The sequence below is a fragment of the Eucyclogobius newberryi genome, unplaced genomic scaffold (assembly GCF_026437365.1).
Source record: "Eucyclogobius newberryi isolate DKJ021-1_F unplaced genomic scaffold, fEucNew1.0.hap1 SCAF_2, whole genome shotgun sequence".
Taxonomy (NCBI): domain Eukaryota; kingdom Metazoa; phylum Chordata; class Actinopteri; order Gobiiformes; family Gobiidae; genus Eucyclogobius; species Eucyclogobius newberryi.
Window position 1 is genome coordinate 20,430,925 of NW_027315834.1, and position 16,722 is coordinate 20,447,646.

The window sequence follows — 16,722 nt, forward strand, 5'->3', positions numbered from 1 at the left end:
TGGACAATAGCTGTGTGAATATACCGAAAAAGCCTACAAATGGACCATGTAAAATTATGGTTGATATATTTTATTTGAATGAGAATATATAAATTATTTTGATGATACAATTCTAAATATTTTTTTTTTATAATTAATAAAGTTGTATAACCACTTGATAAAGGCCACATTTTATTACAGAACACATTTGAGCTGTACTGCGCTTCATAATCAGACACATAGACTCTTGGACCACTGCTGGTGTGTCCTTAGGCAAGACATTTAACCCAACATGTTAATGAATGTGATGTTAGTGTGTGGTTTGTGGTGGCAGGGAACGACTGAGCTGATTGACAGTCTTCCATTAGTGTGCCCCAGGGCAGCTGTGGCTGTGTAGTTTCTCACCACCACCAGGTGTGGAGTGAATGAATAGTGTAACGCTTTAAGGAGTGTTGTAAAGGGAAATACAAGTCATTATCATTACTTTTTATTATTGGAAACACAATTTCGTTTTTTGATGAAAGAGAAAATTAAACACACAACAGTAAAACATTTTAAAACCTTTGTACTCACAAATGCAAATATTCATAAACTTTTAATATTCAAACTATTGCCCCCAGTTAAAAAGATACAGCAAAATGTACAGATAGGGATGAAGCACAGATGGATCACGTATGTCTAAAACAAAGAATTGAAGATACTGAAAATAGAATTAAGAATAGAAGGTTGAAGGGGATGAGTGTTTTTAAAATCACATCTGAAACACATCTTTAACCACCTCCACACACAGTATTGGAAACAGATGGAAAGAAAGAAAACAGTACTGACTGAACCGCCTCCACACAGTCATCAGGCTCAGCTTCACTCCAAAGTGAGTGCTCGTAAATACACAAATACCCCAAGGTTAATTACAATAAATTAATAAATACAATCCATTTTGATGCAAATGCGAAACTGACACACATCGAAGTAATGATCACAGCATTATCAAGGTCATTACAAAAAAGGCCAGTAAATGGTCAGAAGCCTGAACATTTGAAAAAAGCTGTGTCCATGGACAAAATGTGCTATTAAAAAATGAATAATAGTAGACAATAATTGTATATTGTAAATAAATCCCACTTTTCTTGTCTGAGCAGACCGTCTATGGTAGCAGTCCATTGGGGTGAGTGTTTCCCCCTCCTCCTCTTTCCATGGAATGTTTCTGTTAGATGCTCCACCCCTCGGTGCAAACCAGGGAGAGGGGAAGGGGGTGCAGGGCCATGAGGGGGAGATGCAAGCCCAGACTGGGACGAGGCTGGGAGTTGTGAGCGGTACTCATGCATTTCCCTCCCTTCAACAGTGCCAAAAGTGTATTGAAGACTCCAGCTCTCAGCCTTATGTTCCCTCGTCCATGCATCAGTGAGGAAGGAGCTCTGTGGTGCCCATCTTTTCTTCTTTGAGGATTTTGAAGACTTCCTCTGCAGCTTGGTGACCGGAGCGTTCATCTGCAGGTCAGATGTTGTAACACTAGACAGCTGGTGCCACTTTAAGGGTCCGTTTCCAGTCTCGTCTTCAAGTTCAGCTTTACGACTGGGGAAATGAGGGCGCATGTACTGGTTCTTCTGGTGCTGGCACTAGCCCTGATCTGTGCCACTGAAGAAGATACACAATCTACCAACATCAGAGATCAGCTTCAGGTGAGAGAAGCCCGGAGTCTGACCGAGGAGCACACGTCTGATGAACCAACTGAAGCGAACAAGTCGGAGAGCACGAAACCAAAGAGGAAGAAAACCCCTGAGGAGATAGAGGCAGGTAAGTGTCAGCTTGATCCCATAACGTGGCCTGTCAGTGCAGTCACAAGTTATTTTTGGAATGGGTATTATTGACAACAAGTGTTATTATTATTCATTCATTTTCTATCACTTGTTCCCTTTCGGGGTCGTGGGTGACTGGAGCCTATCCCAGTGACTTTGGGCCTTAGGCGGGGTACACCCTGGACAGTGGCCAACTCGAGCCAGTTATTATTCTTATTGTTAATATTATTTAAATTACTTGACTACAACTAAACATTCACTTGGAAGTAATTGCCATTTCTCATAAACAACTAAAACATGTCCTTTTGGTCTGTCCAAATGTGGAGCATTGGGTTTACAAGGAGCCCTTGTTTTTTTGTTTCTGGTAGTGGTTAATGGTACTGATGTTCTTACTCCAGACTTTCCACTGTACAAAGCAAAACCACAAAGACAGTCCAGCCACTTATAGGCAATTTAAGCTGCTCAAAAACCCATGATTAACACAACTCTCTGAGGACCACACACTTTAAAGAGTTGTTTACATCTCAGATTTTGCTAAACAAGTTAACTTATTATACTTGCCCAATTACTGGTTGTAATATATAATGTTGAGTAATGAATTGCTTTATGCAGTAGTCTGAGCTCCTTGTAGGTGTTGCTCATCTAGTTTATTATGCTGATATTTAATTGTGATGGTACAATACACTGCTAAATTATTATTACTTTTGTGTGTTAGATTGTACATGTTAGCACGGAGCACTTTAATTAGAGTGAACGTTCATGAAAGGGGCTGTACCTGGACGGCGTGTGGCGTTAAAAGTAGGTCAGCCACGCCTATTCATTGGTGTTGAGTGTGGCCCAGGTGTGTTGTGGGTGTTGTACCCTGCGTGCCTCAAATGTGTTATTCTGAACCGTGGACTTAATAAAAGTTGCAAAACGGAATGTATCGGCGTATCATTCAAGGGTGCAACATAGGCAACTAGGATAGAATATATTTAAAGAATAATAGCAATACAGTATTATACATGTATTTTCTCCTGAAACTGTAATTAAAGCCGTAATCAAAATGTGTTATTTACCAACAACCTAACAAGACCGCTAAGAATTAACTAATAAATAGAAGTGAAGCTTTACCACTGCAGTACATTGTGAAAACACATTTAAACTCATGGAAAGTTTGTACAATGCATTACTTTTATGGGTCTTGGCTTATGTTCTTGTACTGCTTCCTTTGGTCCAGATCCAAAGTGACAAATGATGTGGCTGAGTCAGAAAATCCCGACAACTTCTCTGTCTAGTTCAGCTTTACATAACAAGGTGACTGAGCTGTATAACATTCCACTACTTTTTCCTACAGCCAGGGCACAAAAGGCAGCAGAGAAGGAGGCCAAGGCCAAGAAGCAGAGAGGTCCAAAGCCCACCAAAAAGCCAAAAGCTCCCAAACCAACCAAGAAACCCAAAGCTCCCAAACCCACAAGAAAACCCAAGAAACTGAGCCCCACGACAGTGCCCACGACAGCACACACGGAGGCTCATCTGAAAACAGACGGGCTACAGCAGCTCACCACCGGCCACAGCCAAACATGTATGACCATCATTCAATTACTAATGAAGTGATTAAGTGTTGATGGCAATTAAGATAGAAAGCACAACTGAAACACAACTTGTATTTTACAGTTATTACTACTGTGACCACAAAGGCACCAATATGGGAAGAGCCAGAAGAGCCAGATCTTGGTAAAACTTCTTTAATATTCACATTACATATCTGTGATATTTATAACATGAAACACATTCTATGCCATGGCTATAATAAAGCCAGAACATCATAGCCTACGTAATAATGTTTGTGGATCGAGCGAAACTTTACCATAAGTATATTTCTGTTCATATCATATTTTTTTTCTTGAAATGTGTCTCTGTGTGTTTGGAGTCAGGTTTTGGAACTTGATCAATTATGATGCCAAATGTTACGTGTTTTTAAAAAAATGAAAACATGTACAAGGCCTTAATGATGGTCTGTGTAAAATATAAGTAATGAGTCAGTGAAATATAAACAATAAGATAAGCGATTGTTCAGCTCTCAATCAACCAAAGCTCAGAGGAGTCAAGGGGAGGAAACCATGGAGGAAACATGACCAAGTGTTCAAACAGATAAAAACTAGATAAACAATAATAGTAATAATTGTCTCATAGCGAGGAGTTTGTATTCTTGCAACATCAAGAACAGGATCAGGGAGGGTGAACAAGTTGCGTAATCTTAGTTGAATGTGACTTTAGTCCAAGAGTATAAATAATTCACTAGGGTAATTTTGGTTGAGGAAAGGCCAAAAGAAAAACATGAGAATGCAACGAAAGGTTGTTGTTTTTGTGCAATAGAATCATATCAATGAAAAGTTGAAAATGTTTTCCACTTTCACTTTGTCAGTTTGATTATCAAAATAATTTCCTTTACATAATTAGTGCTTCGTAAAGACAAGAAGCAGACCACCACAGCAGAGACCATCATGTACATACCAGGTACTATTATGTAATCCAGAAATCTACCAAATCTGTTCAAGACGCTCACTAACCCCCGGCTTGTTTTAGACGAAACGACTGCTGGTCCATTTTTAGGCCCGTGGTATGAAGAATATGACTATGCTGACTGTAAGTTGTATCTCTATATTTTGTGCATTGGTTCAACGTCCTCTCGTGAAGAATACAAATACCTTAATATTTTTACAGTGGCTGCCAAAAAGCAAGAAGAGGAGGAAGAGAGAGCTCGAAAGGAAAAGGCCAAAAAAGGTACGACAAAACCATCTTTACTTGAGATGGTTCATTTACGCGACCGGTTCAGTCAAATCTGACACTGATGGGGCACAGTAGTGGTGCACTGGGTAAGCAGTCACCCACAAACGGGAAGGTAGTCAGTTCAATGCTGTGGCGAACCCTAGTGCAAAAGGGGAAGCAGAATGAGAGACAGAGGTGCACGCACTGAGGAGGAATGTTATACTGAAAGGGATCTGGAATTTAAGCCCCCAAAATATTGTGTTTATGTTGGCACATCACTGTAAATCTTGGACAGCACTTTTTCAGAAATGTAAGGGCTTTTACACAGCATTCATTATTCAGTGTTAAGTATTTGATTATATTCCATAAGAGATTCTACATTATATTGTTCTAATCTAGATCATATTTTATCAGGAGCAAATTTGACTTTTATTTGACTATATGGACCGGTTTATAAGCAGGTATGGTTTAGGTTCACTCTCTCTGGGTTGGCCCAAATTGTCTTTTTGAAACAAGGTCAATATCTGCTTTTGCAGGGCAACATTCAGGTTTTCTTAACACTTATTAATTTTCCATATGTGTCTTTCAGCTGAGCAACAACGGAAGCAGTGGGAGGAGGAAGAGGAGGAGAGACTCCGGCAGGCTGCAGTCCCAGTGGAACCCAAAAGTGAGTTGCATTTCATAAACTAATACAATAACATTGTAAGACTGACTCAGTTTAGAAAAAGCTTTTCGTTTCGACTCTCATCCAAGAGTCATTGTCAATAAGCTTATTGACAAGAGTTATTGACAATGGCTCTTGGATGAGAGTCAAAACGTCTAGCTTTTTCTAAACTGAGTCCAGATGACTATAACTGAACCTTTTTCTACAATGGAACACTCCTGGATGAATAAGGGATTACACCGACAGCTGTGGTTGTGTGTTTTCCTGGCAGAGTGCCCCCCTTTGGGTCTGGAGTCTCACCGTGTGGATGACGATCAGTTACTGGCTTCATCACAGTCGCATCACGGCTTTGCTGCACAGAGGGGACGCCTCAACATACAGGTATCCAAGTCTTCGTTCACTTGGCAACATTAACCTCCTGACACAATGGATTAACAGGCAGCTTTGAGTAGGGATCTGAAAGTGAAGATGACATGTATGGAGGTGCGTGGTGTGCTGAAGCTGAAGAGAAAAATCACTGGTTTGAGGTCGATGCTCGAAAAGAAGTGGAGTTCACTGGTATGATCACACAGGGCAGGAACTCAGAGCTAAAGTGAGTAGGCTATGTCAGATAATAATACTTATTAACCAAGGCCTTGCAATTAAATGCCAAACCCATTTCTGGTGATAATAACTGTATTTTGTTTGCTTCTTCAATTTCCAGTGAGGACTTTGTGTCTTCTTACTTTGTGGCTTTCAGTAATGATAGTCGTGACTGGACTGTGCTCGATGATGGTTATGCCGAATGGGTGAGAAACATGCACAATGTTGTTAAGTCACCTGCGGATCTGACCTGTTCTTATGTATGTATGTCTGTGCTCATTCCCTTTAGTTGTTTTATGGAAATGTGGATAAGGACACCCCTGTGATGAGTCAGTTTACGACACCTGTCGTGGCTCGATACATTCGCATCCTTCCTCAGAGCTGGAATGGCAGTCTGTGTCTTCGAGCGGAGATACTGGCCTGTCAGCTTCCAAGTCAGTGCCACGAACAATTATATTACTAATATATATGTGAGGCAAAAGAGAGTGACAGAAGATGCTATGTGCCATATGGATTTAGGCAGCTACCAAAGTGAGAATGAAGTCAATTCATCGGATGACCTGGACTTCAGACATCACAACTACAAAGAGATGAGACAGGTAAGTGTTTAAAGCCCTTTAACAATGTGCCGAATCAAAAACACTGCTTTATCTTCCAGATGATGAAAGTTGTAAATGAAGAGTGTCCAAATATCACAAGAATCTACAACATTGGTAAAAGCTCGCAGGGACTTAAGATATATGCCATGGAAATTTCAGACAATCCAGGAGAGCATGAGACGGGTAACATGATTTAATTCACATTACTTGGCCAAAGGAGACGGCTTTTAACTGGACTTAACACTGTCCTTCTTAGGGGAACCAGAGTTTCGGTACACCGCTGGTCTCCATGGCAACGAGGCCCTTGGAAGAGAATTAGTTCTTTTGCTGATGCAGTTTTTGTGCAAAGAGTACAAGGATGACAACCCCAGAGTGCGCCGCCTGGTGGATGGAGTGAGAATGCACCTTGTGCCTTCACTGAATCCAGATGCATACGAACTTGCTTTTGAAATGGTACGACTAATGCAGCACATGAGGGAACACGTGTAGAGTTTTAACCTCAAAACACATTCAAAGTGGTATTTTGGTTCATTCATGCATGTTTGAGTAATCCTGGATTGTCCGGAAACTGAGGCTGGAGTGCTCAGAACAGTCCTGTTTTCATCTACCCCCTATCCCCGCCCACATTCCTGTACTTGATTGTATTTATTTGAAAAAATGAAGACTCCAAGTGACACACATGGAAGTTTAAAATGTGACACAGATACTTTTCAAAATTACAAACAAAAGTCTGCTGCTTGTTCCTGTGAAATTTCACCATGAAGAGGTTTTTGAACAGGAAGTCAACGGATCGGTTTCTATTTTTAAGCCGCTTTTAGATCAATATTGTGGTTTACAAAGAAGAAAATGTAAAATGATGATCTACTTTTATTAATTTTTTTATTATTGTTCAATACTATGTGAATTAAAGGCTACATTTTTGCTCTAGGGATCGGAGATGGGCAACTGGGCTCTTGGTCATTGGACTGAAGAAGGCTATGACCTCTTCCAGAACTTTCCAGATCTTAACAGCGTCCTTTGGGGGGCAGAGGACAGAGGATGGGTCCCTCGTATTGTCCCCTATAACCACATTCCAATCCCTGAAAACTTCCTCAATGGCTCTGTAGGAATAATGACAATATTGTGGATAGTAATATGTAATACAATACAAATACAGTCCTTTTAACCCATCTTTTAGGTTGCTGTAGAGACAAAGGCTATTATTTCCTGGATGGAGCGTAATCCATTTGTGTTAGGAGCAAATTTACAAGGAGGAGAAAAAATGGTTGTGTATCCATTTGATATGCAAAGGCCACCCATTTCTGTGAGTTGTGTGTACATATATTTCCTTGGATAGTTTTGCCTATTGATGACTTTTCATGTCAACACCGTTGCAGTTGACAGACAATCGTCGCTGGAGAATCAATGCCGAGATGAACGAGGAGACTTGGGCTCGTATCCAGCGTCAGAATCAGGGCGGCCTGCGAGAAACACCAGATGATGCAATGTTTCGCTGGTTGGCCATGTCTTATGCCCACAGCCATCTGACCATGACAGAGACCTACAGAGGCTCATGTCATGGAGACGACATCACAGCCGGACAAGGCATCAGCAACAGGGCCAGCTGGAAACCAGTAGTGGGCAGTAAGCATGCACACACACACACACACACACACAGGCACGCACACACGCACGCACACACACACACACACACACACACACACACAGGCACACACAGGCACGCACACACGCACGCACACACACACACACACAGGCACGCACACACGCACGCACACACACACACACAGGCACACACAGGCACGCACACACGCACGCACACACACACACACACATACGCACGCACACACGCAGACAGAGACAGACAGAGACAGACACTTTATATGGAAATAATATATTTGATGAACGTCGTATTAAACCCCTTATTTGCCTTCCAAAACATAAACTATTTGAAGAATTGACATATTCAAGTTAAAAATGAAATCTTATTTAGTATTACACAAATTATGCATTTATGGTTAGAACTTTCAAATCAAATTAAAAAGGTCTCTAGGACATGTAAACATAGAAATCTGTTGACAAAAATTAATGAGACTTGAAACTTGATTTAACATCAGGACTACAATGGCCTTCTACGTTTCCAGGATTACAGGCCAATGGCTTTATGCCCCAAAAGCAAACTTAAAAATATATATCATTCATAGATTTTATATGTACATTTCTCTCAAAGGGACAACTATATTACAATATATAATAATGATACAGGTGTTGTGCATAGATAAGACACTTTTTTTTTCCCCTGTCCTTTTATTTACAGGCATGAATGACTTCAGCTACCTTCATACAAACTGCTTTGAGCTGTCCATCTTCCTTGGTTGTGACAAGTTTCCTCACGAGAGTGAACTTCCTCTGGAGTGGGAGAACAACCGGGAAAGTCTGCTCTCGTTTATAGAACAGGTATGACTGCTTTTTATCCCTTCATCAACAAAATCTTTTATGGTTTAAATGGTAAAATAATTTAGGATAGAGTAAATATCATAGCCCATTCTATTGAAATTAAAAACAATATAAATATACTTCATGATATCAAATGGAAAGAATCAATTAATTTGCATTTTACATTTATCTTTTGTTCCAGGTTCACAGAGGTATAAAAGGTATGGTGAAAGATACAGAAGGCAACCCTCTGCCCAACGCTACGATCACAGTGGAGGGCATTAGGCATGATGTCAGAACAGGTATTATTCAGAATTGAATGTATAATGTAATAAAAAAGCACTTCCATTCATCATTTTGTTTGATTTGAACTTTTATTTTAGCGGCAGGTGGTGATTACTGGCGCCTGTTAAACCCTGGTGAGTACAAGGTAACGGCAAAAGCAGATGGCTACACTCCTCAGACCAGACTCTGCATGGTTGGCTACGATTCTGGGGCGACCCATTGCAGCTTCACTTTACCAAAATCTAACTGGGATCGGATCAAGAAAATAATGGCACTTAACGGCAACAGACCAATTAGGCTGGTCACAAAAAAAGTGACCACCACAGCAGCTCCGATTATGCCCACCACAGACGCCCATATTGACCCTGAGAGAGCAACGAGATTGAGACGCCTTCGTCAGCTGCGCTCACGGCGACTGCACTTGCAAAGACTAAGAGGCAAACTGAGCACTACTCCTGCCACCACCACCACCACCACAGCAGCTCCTACAACCACACCAGACGGTGAAAGCACTACATCCTGGTATGACCCCTGGTTTTCAGTCGACAACTGGTTAACCGAGAACCCTTTTGATGGCTTTAATTTAGAGTCTGCACCAACACAGGACTACCCCTTTGAATTTTCCATTGATTAAGAACTATATAACACAACAGCAGCAATTTCTCTATTAAACAATCACAACAGTTAAGTCAAAGTTGAGAGGCACAATTCAAAGAGATACATATTTTTGTAAGTTTGAGAGAATATTTCTGTAAAAAGCTATCTGCTGAGCAGACTGTATTTGATTTTTTTAAAAATATGTACAAAATAAACACATTTGCAAATAACATTTTACATGTGTATGAAATCAAATTGTGTGATATTTATGTAGTTCTTCTGTTTGACGATCCAATAAAAAAATACAACATTTAATATAAATGCATTGTTTATTTCTTTTGAACATGGTCCAACATTGAAAAAGGCAGAGGAGACTCCTGAGTGAGTTAACAAAGTTTTGAGAGAGAAATGTAGCGTACATCCTTTTCGAAGCCAGGTATATGTTTTAACAGCAGCAGCTGCAGAAGCATCAACTGGTTCACTTTTTGTCTCTTCTTCCAACAGTGCGGAAACTCTTCAGTGGGTTTTTCCCTCGAATGTTTTTCTAAATTAAAAAAAAAAGTTATGACTTTAATTCAGTTTACCAACCCTTAAAAAAGTTAGTCAATTACATCTACATTCTTTCTACTTAAAAAAGTGACAATTTGTTAAGGTACTATTATGCAAAATCAACTTTTATGAGCTTTTAACAAATTGCTTTCCCCCCCATCAGTGTATTATCAGTGATTCATGCAAGTTTGAGTAATCCTGTATAGTGCTGCACTTGAGCATCGAGTGCCCCAAAAACAACAACATTATTTCACCTATCTACTCCCCACCCACTGCTATGGACTTGCATGCAATGATTTATATAATTTTGATTCTGGCTGATACACTTAAAACAACAAGCAACAGGAGGTCAATCTCTTACATTTAGCTGGTTTAGATCAATATTGCAGTTACAATGAACATTTAAAATAAAGATGTAGGCATGTCATTACGGTAAGTTCCATTAAAAAAAGCATAATATGCCTTCATTACATTTCTATTTGTCTGACGTGCTGATTCCACTACATGCAGCTGTTCTGCTGCGCCACAAGCTCCGCAGCCTTGTGCAGCCTTTAAAGTGAGTGAAGGCAGATCGAGGTCAGCGCTGCTGCTCTGACGACTGGCTTAAGCTCCCCAGACCAGAGTGCAGCAAACAGGAAAGAGCGTGAACGTCTGGATTTTAAAAGTAAATACATTCCAGACTGACTTTACTGACTTTTAGTCTAGTTCATGGTTTTACACATTGTTGCTTTGGTATTTGGACACAGTAGACTATTAACTTTCCCTGTCACTGACACAGCAACAGGAGAAAACTTTGTTCACGTAAACGTTTAATACTAAATAACCTTTGTGATAGCAAAACATGTAAAATCCTGTGTGAGCTAAAGAGCGATCTAATGAAGCACATGAGTTATCTGCACTTCTGCTGTAGAATAAAAAGCTACGGTATTTGGTTTGAAATGAGGGCTTATATTTCACAAACTTATATTCTCCGCAGCGGACAGACAAAACCCAAACCCAGAGAGGTTTCCAGCATCTTTCGGAGGAGTTTCAGTGCAGCTGCATGTAGTGGAAGAAGTGCATGACAAACAAATTAAAGTATATTAATTATATACATTTTACTCACTTTAAAACTTGCTTGCAGAAGACCAATGGTCCTAGGTTTGTTCCTCCTCTTTCTCCTTCCAGACAAAGGATTGACGATTCCTTTCAATGTTTCAGGAACTGGCAAAGAGCATTTCAAAATGATTAGAACCACAAGTATTTGATCCCAATGTCATTTTTATTAATTGAGCTGGCTGTGTTCTTACCGAGATAATCTGGTACATTTTTCATGTGTGGTTGGATGACAGCAGGATGGAGATCCTTGTCATGTCGTAGTAGCTGCAAGTCTCTTGGGTTATCTTCAAAGTAAGTCTGAGGTAACGATAACACGGTTCAGTAAGAGATTATGAAATGTTTGTACCCCTACAATCCACAAAAAGAACATAAACTACCTTTAGTTTTTCAGAATTTAGAAGTTCTTGTTTGATTTCTTTAAGTCTTGCCTCCTTTACTGCTTGCTTTGTCACCGAGCGCATGGCATCCTAACACAAGACATAGTTTTAGAGACAACTGTGAATCTACTATTTAGCATTGGAGTAAATGCATGAGAAATAAATAAAACAAATTCTCTCACCCGACATCTGTAGCGAAAACTTTCTATTTCCTCCATCTTGAATTCATACGGTTTTAAAACACAATCTGCATTGTCTAAACAAACAAAAAACCACTCTTATTAGTGTCTATGTAAAAAAAAAAAATGTGTTTCAAATAATGTATTAGTTTCTTTGTAAATACATTTAGTTCTTCAAAAATGTTACCTCCTTTTAGAACCTCTTCTACTTCTGCAAGTAGATGCATCTCGGTGCAGGAAATAAAGGAGAGAGCAGTTCCAGGATTGTCTGCTCGGGCCGTCCTAGATAAAACCAGACAGTTTCAATACAAACAAGGCAGTGATTAAGAGGATTGCGAATTCAAAACATACATACCTTCCTACTCTGTGAATGTAAGACTCTACTGTTGTTGGAAAGTCAAAGTTGATGACGTTGGCAATGTTTTGGAAGTCAACACCTCTGGACACTCCATATTCCTTGTCTTTAGTTCTTTAAAAGTAAAAAAAAAAGAAAAAAACATTGCATACAGTTTGAAAGGTGGTGGTTTATGTGTGATATGCCAGAAATAATGAAAGACTCAATAAAAAGTCAAAATTGAAATCAAGTTTCTACTCACTTTGACCCTTTCTCTGTGGACGACTTCTTTCCTTTGCCCGTCGTCAGTTGTGATGCATTGAAGGGTTCAGACAAACTCTCTTCATCCGTGGCAATTATGTAATCATAAAAACCCTGGTTGAATTGTGAAATAATGTGGCACCTGGACAAAAAAATAAAATAAAAAGTAGTTAGGCTGCTGCATGTCAGGAATTACCATGCGTTTTCAGTTTTTTTGTTCAGACCTGGACTGCACAGGAAGCTCAGAGTTTAACACACATGCAGGAATACCAAATTGTTCAAGAAACAGTTTGACTCTGTAGCATCTGTCCACTTCTCCCACAAACAGAAGGGTCTTGCCCTGAACGAGGCGGAGCTTCAACAGTGTGTAGATTAGAAGAAATTTGTCCTCTTCTTCACATCTGACACTGTACTGCTGAAGTTGGCTGCTATCTGGGAGTTGAGAGCCTTGCAGCTTCAGGATCACCTGCAAGTTCACCCAAAAGGTATATTTTAAACAGACACATAAATGGCTCAAAGACTGAAAATAATGACAACACGTGAAACTGGCAGTACCGGGTTGTGCAACAGCAGCTCCTTCAAGGCTTGCACATCTTCAGTGAATGTGGCCGACATCAGAAATGACTGGTAGATCTTTGGCAAATGGCTGGTGTACCAAATAATAGTAAGCGTTTAGCCTGGTATGTGATATAATCGGACAAAGGAAAGAAAAGACGAGATACTCACCAAAGTAAATGTTTCAGGTCTGTTTCAAAACCAAATGAAAAAAGCAGGTCAGCCTCATCTACAACCACCATCTCAAGGGATGAATGCAGGACAAGGTTTTGCGCGTTCAAATGTGCAAGAACACGTGATGGAGTGCTCACAACCACATCAGGTTTCTCCATCAGAATCGGCCTGGAAAAGCAAAGATAGTCAGGTCAATGCATTCATTTTATATGAAAGTGGATGCTCAGACCTCTGAGTGGACAGGTCTGTTGTGCCAGAGATGTCAGCCACTCTCACGTCTCTGGAGCAGAAGGCCGTTAACTGTCGGATCATGGTCTGGACCTGTTGACCCAGCTCCTTGGTTGGCACAAGAATCAGGGCTCTTACATCCTGCTCCCGGACACTCTAAAACAGAAGACACGAGTGACCCAAACAATACTACACCTAAACATTACATGCAGCTACTTTTTTCATACTTGTTTGGAGTCTAGGAGGCGTTGTATGACAGGTATAGCATAAGCAGCTGTTTTTCCAGAGCCAGTTCGAGCACGAGCCAAAAGGTCCTTTCCTTCCAGTGCCAGAGGAATAGCCTTCTCCTGGATTAAAGTGGGCTGCGACCAACCAAGGTCTGCGACCGCCTGCATCAGATGATAACAGAGGTTCAGTTACCATCATTATTCATAATTGAATTAGAATACAGGATAAAAACAAGTAATAGTATACAGTAAAGATCGACTTGACCGGGACTTGACAGAATTAGTTTCACAAGACAAGTGGCTCCCAACATATCAATGCTCCCAATGCACATGTGTTTTAATAATATAACGCGTGTACAATCGTTACCTTCAAGAGGCGGTCATCTAATCCCATTTCATGAAACTGTAACTTCTCTTCTGCCATGTCTGTATCAGAGCCGTAAACACGTGCGTCGCATATTATTGACGTCAGTTGTGAGCCTGTAGGCCGCATCCAAGTTCCATACAATGTGTGTTTTCTTTCTCTTCAAAACCTCAACACGTAGATTTATCGGCTGTAAATCCCACACTTTGTAAATAACTTATAAGAAATCATCAGCTTCTACTCTCTTTGTTTGTATCTCATCTGTGGGCTGGACAACAAAGGAACCGAGGAAACGAGGAGGAAGCGAAGAGAAATTTGACGCGCCAAGTGGCGTTTTATTCTTTGTTTTCTTCTAACAGCCAGTAGATGGCGACAAATCCAATGTTATGTGCGTAAAGTATTTTCGTTAAATGATGTAATGTTCTACAGACACGACGCTAGGCCTAAAGTTAACCCAACATTATTCATATCCGTTTGTCTTCCGTTGTCTTTGTCGGAATTAGACTTGTACTTACAGTCTCCAAATATCAATTTGTTGGGTGCACTTTAAGGTATTTACACGTGTTTCCTTCTACAAACTATCAGGCTGTTTGTATTATTTAAAACCATTTTTGTTCCCCACTTGTAGAGAAGATGGCGGGCCGCTGGAGGCAGATGTCTGGTTGCTAGGCGTCTGCCTCTTCATCCTCCTCATCCTCCCACAACGAGTTGGCATCATGGCTGCGACGCAACTCAGCTTTTAACTAGTGTCAAAACAAAGACAGGACATTGAAATACACAAGGTAAGTGGAATTTTGAATATCTAGTTTGACATATTTAGCTCAGCCACTGATTTGCATTAGCATTTCCAGACCTACAGGTGCAAAGATCGATATTCAATCGAGCGAGTAGGCTGCATCTTTAGTAAGATAAATTACGTGTTTGTGTTTGCTTGTGTTTGTTTGTTTGTTTGTTTGTTTGTGTGCGTTTAGTTTTCTTTTTTTTACAACCTTCCAATCTGTTGTGCTTTTTACAGTAACGTGGGTGGCAGTATTTATTCAGTATAAATGGCGTTCATGTCCCGGTTTTCCCGGTCAAGGAGCAGCTCCAGATCCCCCAACAGGAAAGACCCAGAGCGCGCGTCCCCGGTACTGTCCGTGTCTGAGCTGGAGAGACTGTTGTACACAGGCAAAACCGCGTGTAACCACGCGGATGAAGTGTGGCCACGACTCTTCATTGGAGACCAGTAGGCGCTCTTGTCATTTGAATTATTATTCTGTCTCCTACACTTTTAGAATGCTTATGGTTCACTGTGGCTCTCCAGAGACATCGCCTCAGACCGCAGAGAGCTGGCCAAACTTGGTATTACACATATTCTCAACTGTGCTCAGAGCAAATGGCGCGGAGGGGCAGAGTATTATGCCGGGATGTACATCACCTACCACGGGATTGAGGCTCACGACTCCCCCACTTTTGACATGAGTGTCAACTTCTATCCAGCTGCAGAATTTATTCACAAAGCCCTCATCAGTGGAGGTGAGTTTTCTGCACTGGGACACATAGGCAAAGCCTGGGCCTGTTATAAAGTCATATAAAGATGTGGAATTAGGTGGGACACCGCTGATGGCAAAGGGAACACACACACACACACCACACTTAAATATAAAACATGATTTAATCTTTTTACATGTATGTGGCCTTTATTGTGTGTTCATTTAGGCAAGGTGCTGGTGCACTGCACTGTGGGAGTCAGCCGCTCTGCCACGCTGGTGTTAGCCTACTTGATGATCAGACAGAACCTGACTCTGGTGGAGGCCATAAAAACTGTAAAGGACCACAGAGGTGTCATCCCAAACAGAGGGTTCCTCCGTCAGCTCAATGGGCTGGACAGCATCTTGAGAGAGAGCAGAAAGACATCCACACAGAGCTGAGAGTCAACTACTAGTTAGCAGCCAAAATCTCTTCAAGTTATCAGAAAAGTTAGATTCATACCATATCATCTTCTCTTGATTTACTGCGCCAGGACTTCTGAGAAAACTAGATTACGGTAACAAGATCTCTTTCAGAACTATAGTCCATTAAGCTAAGTAACTAAAACACATAAACCCCTTGTTCTGAAACAGGATTGATTTGTTCATAGAACTGCATACATTATTCTCAACTTGGTGGTTTGGAATTTTCAAATCTATTTAAAATCCTCAACGTGGCAATAGTGCACCAATGAGCTGCAGAGATGTTTTAACAACAATCTCACTATTTTGATATTTCAATTCCATTATTGTCACCACACTTAAACCCACGACCAGCACTGTTTTGTAGCCTTTTTGAAAAGCGTGTTAACATTATTATAATTATGATGAAACAGGGACTCAGATGTGCTGTGATGTGTACGCTACATTATACACGCAATTTTGTATTTTCATGTGTGTATTTTAAGGTGTTTTTTTTTTACTTTGTATCAGATTATTTATCAACTCACTTCAGAGTCAAACATTCTGGTGAACCTTAAATCACTGCAATTATTAATATTCAGTACTAACAATCGAAAATCAATTTTATTTTGACTGTGCAAGAGAAATCTCCAAGTAAGTGTTGAGCAGCTTATATCACAAAGGTGCCATGCCAATAGCTACTAACTGCCTTTATGTATTCTGCAGACTTTGTGCAAATGAGACTTTCACTACACTATTAGACCAATTTGTACAAGCCTT

The 16,722-nt window shown here is 40.5% G+C and overlaps 3 protein-coding genes across 4 annotated transcripts; 2 read left to right on the forward strand and 1 right to left on the reverse strand.

The window, feature by feature from the left end:
• Positions 1 to 1,220: 1,220 nt before the first annotated feature.
• On the forward strand, positions 1,221 to 9,847 carry aebp1a (AE binding protein 1a). Its single transcript, XM_072454243.1, has 20 exons — positions 1,221 to 1,773; positions 3,112 to 3,339; positions 3,432 to 3,491; positions 4,218 to 4,274; positions 4,344 to 4,403; positions 4,482 to 4,541; positions 5,116 to 5,193; positions 5,462 to 5,571; positions 5,643 to 5,782; positions 5,894 to 5,978; positions 6,062 to 6,206; positions 6,292 to 6,371; positions 6,431 to 6,554; positions 6,628 to 6,824; positions 7,300 to 7,473; positions 7,549 to 7,674; positions 7,748 to 7,994; positions 8,686 to 8,825; positions 9,007 to 9,106; positions 9,188 to 9,847. The coding sequence occupies exons 1-20, from the start codon at positions 1,560 to 1,562 to the stop codon at positions 9,721 to 9,723; spliced, it is 2,961 nt and encodes a 986-aa protein (XP_072310344.1). The 5' UTR covers positions 1,221 to 1,559; the 3' UTR covers positions 9,724 to 9,847.
• Positions 9,848 to 10,141: 294 nt separating this feature from the next.
• Positions 10,142 to 14,129, reverse strand: ddx56 (DEAD (Asp-Glu-Ala-Asp) box helicase 56). Its single transcript, XM_072454245.1, has 14 exons — positions 14,036 to 14,129; positions 13,669 to 13,830; positions 13,443 to 13,597; positions 13,211 to 13,381; positions 13,040 to 13,130; positions 12,709 to 12,950; positions 12,486 to 12,626; positions 12,245 to 12,358; positions 12,077 to 12,171; positions 11,893 to 11,966; positions 11,711 to 11,800; positions 11,525 to 11,630; positions 11,341 to 11,438; positions 10,142 to 10,230 (listed from the first exon to the last, which is right to left on the reverse strand). The coding sequence occupies exons 1-14, from the start codon at positions 14,090 to 14,092 to the stop codon at positions 10,165 to 10,167; spliced, it is 1,662 nt and encodes a 553-aa protein (XP_072310346.1). The 5' UTR covers positions 14,093 to 14,129; the 3' UTR covers positions 10,142 to 10,164.
• Positions 14,130 to 14,557: 428 nt separating this feature from the next.
• On the forward strand, positions 14,558 to 16,017 carry dusp26 (dual specificity phosphatase 26). 2 transcript variants are annotated; one of them, XM_072454246.1, is made up of 4 exons: positions 14,558 to 14,814; positions 15,048 to 15,257; positions 15,336 to 15,547; positions 15,731 to 16,017. In XM_072454246.1, the coding sequence occupies exons 2-4, from the start codon at positions 15,079 to 15,081 to the stop codon at positions 15,940 to 15,942; spliced, it is 603 nt and encodes a 200-aa protein (XP_072310347.1). In that variant the 5' UTR covers positions 14,558 to 14,814; positions 15,048 to 15,078; the 3' UTR covers positions 15,943 to 16,017. The 2 variants fall into 2 exon arrangements, with proteins under 2 accessions (XP_072310347.1, XP_072310348.1); XM_072454247.1 differs by lacking the exon at positions 14,558 to 14,814 and having other exon boundaries at positions 14,993 to 15,257.
• The last annotated feature ends 705 nt before the right edge of the window (positions 16,018 to 16,722 follow it).

What these genes read in the sequence shown, in the direction of transcription:
- ddx56 (XM_072454245.1), bottom strand. Translation starts at nt 14,092, where the DNA reads ATGGCAGAAGAGAAGTTACAGTTTCATGAAATGGGATTAGATGACCGC. An exon ending in TAGATGACCGCCTCTTGAAG is followed by an intron (nt 13,831 to 14,035) that starts GTAACGATTGTA and finishes CATCTGATGCAG; the next exon opens with GCGGTCGCAGACCTTGGTTG. An exon ending in TCCACAGAGAAAGGGTCAAA is followed by an intron (nt 12,359 to 12,485) that starts GTGAGTAGAAAC and finishes TTACTTTTAAAG; the next exon opens with AACTAAAGACAAGGAATATG.
- dusp26 (XM_072454246.1), top strand. Translation starts at nt 15,079, where the DNA reads ATGGCGTTCATGTCCCGGTTTTCCCGGTCAAGGAGCAGCTCCAGATCC. An exon ending in CGACTCTTCATTGGAGACCA is followed by an intron (nt 15,258 to 15,335) that starts GTAGGCGCTCTT and finishes GTGGCTCTCCAG; the next exon opens with AGACATCGCCTCAGACCGCA. An exon ending in CAAAGCCCTCATCAGTGGAG is followed by an intron (nt 15,548 to 15,730) that starts GTGAGTTTTCTG and finishes GTGTTCATTTAG; the next exon opens with GCAAGGTGCTGGTGCACTGC.
- aebp1a (XM_072454243.1), top strand. Translation starts at nt 1,560, where the DNA reads ATGAGGGCGCATGTACTGGTTCTTCTGGTGCTGGCACTAGCCCTGATC. An exon ending in CCCTGAGGAGATAGAGGCAG is followed by an intron (nt 1,774 to 3,111) that starts GTAAGTGTCAGC and finishes TTTTTCCTACAG; the next exon opens with CCAGGGCACAAAAGGCAGCA. An exon ending in GACCATCATGTACATACCAG is followed by an intron (nt 4,275 to 4,343) that starts GTACTATTATGT and finishes GGCTTGTTTTAG; the next exon opens with ACGAAACGACTGCTGGTCCA.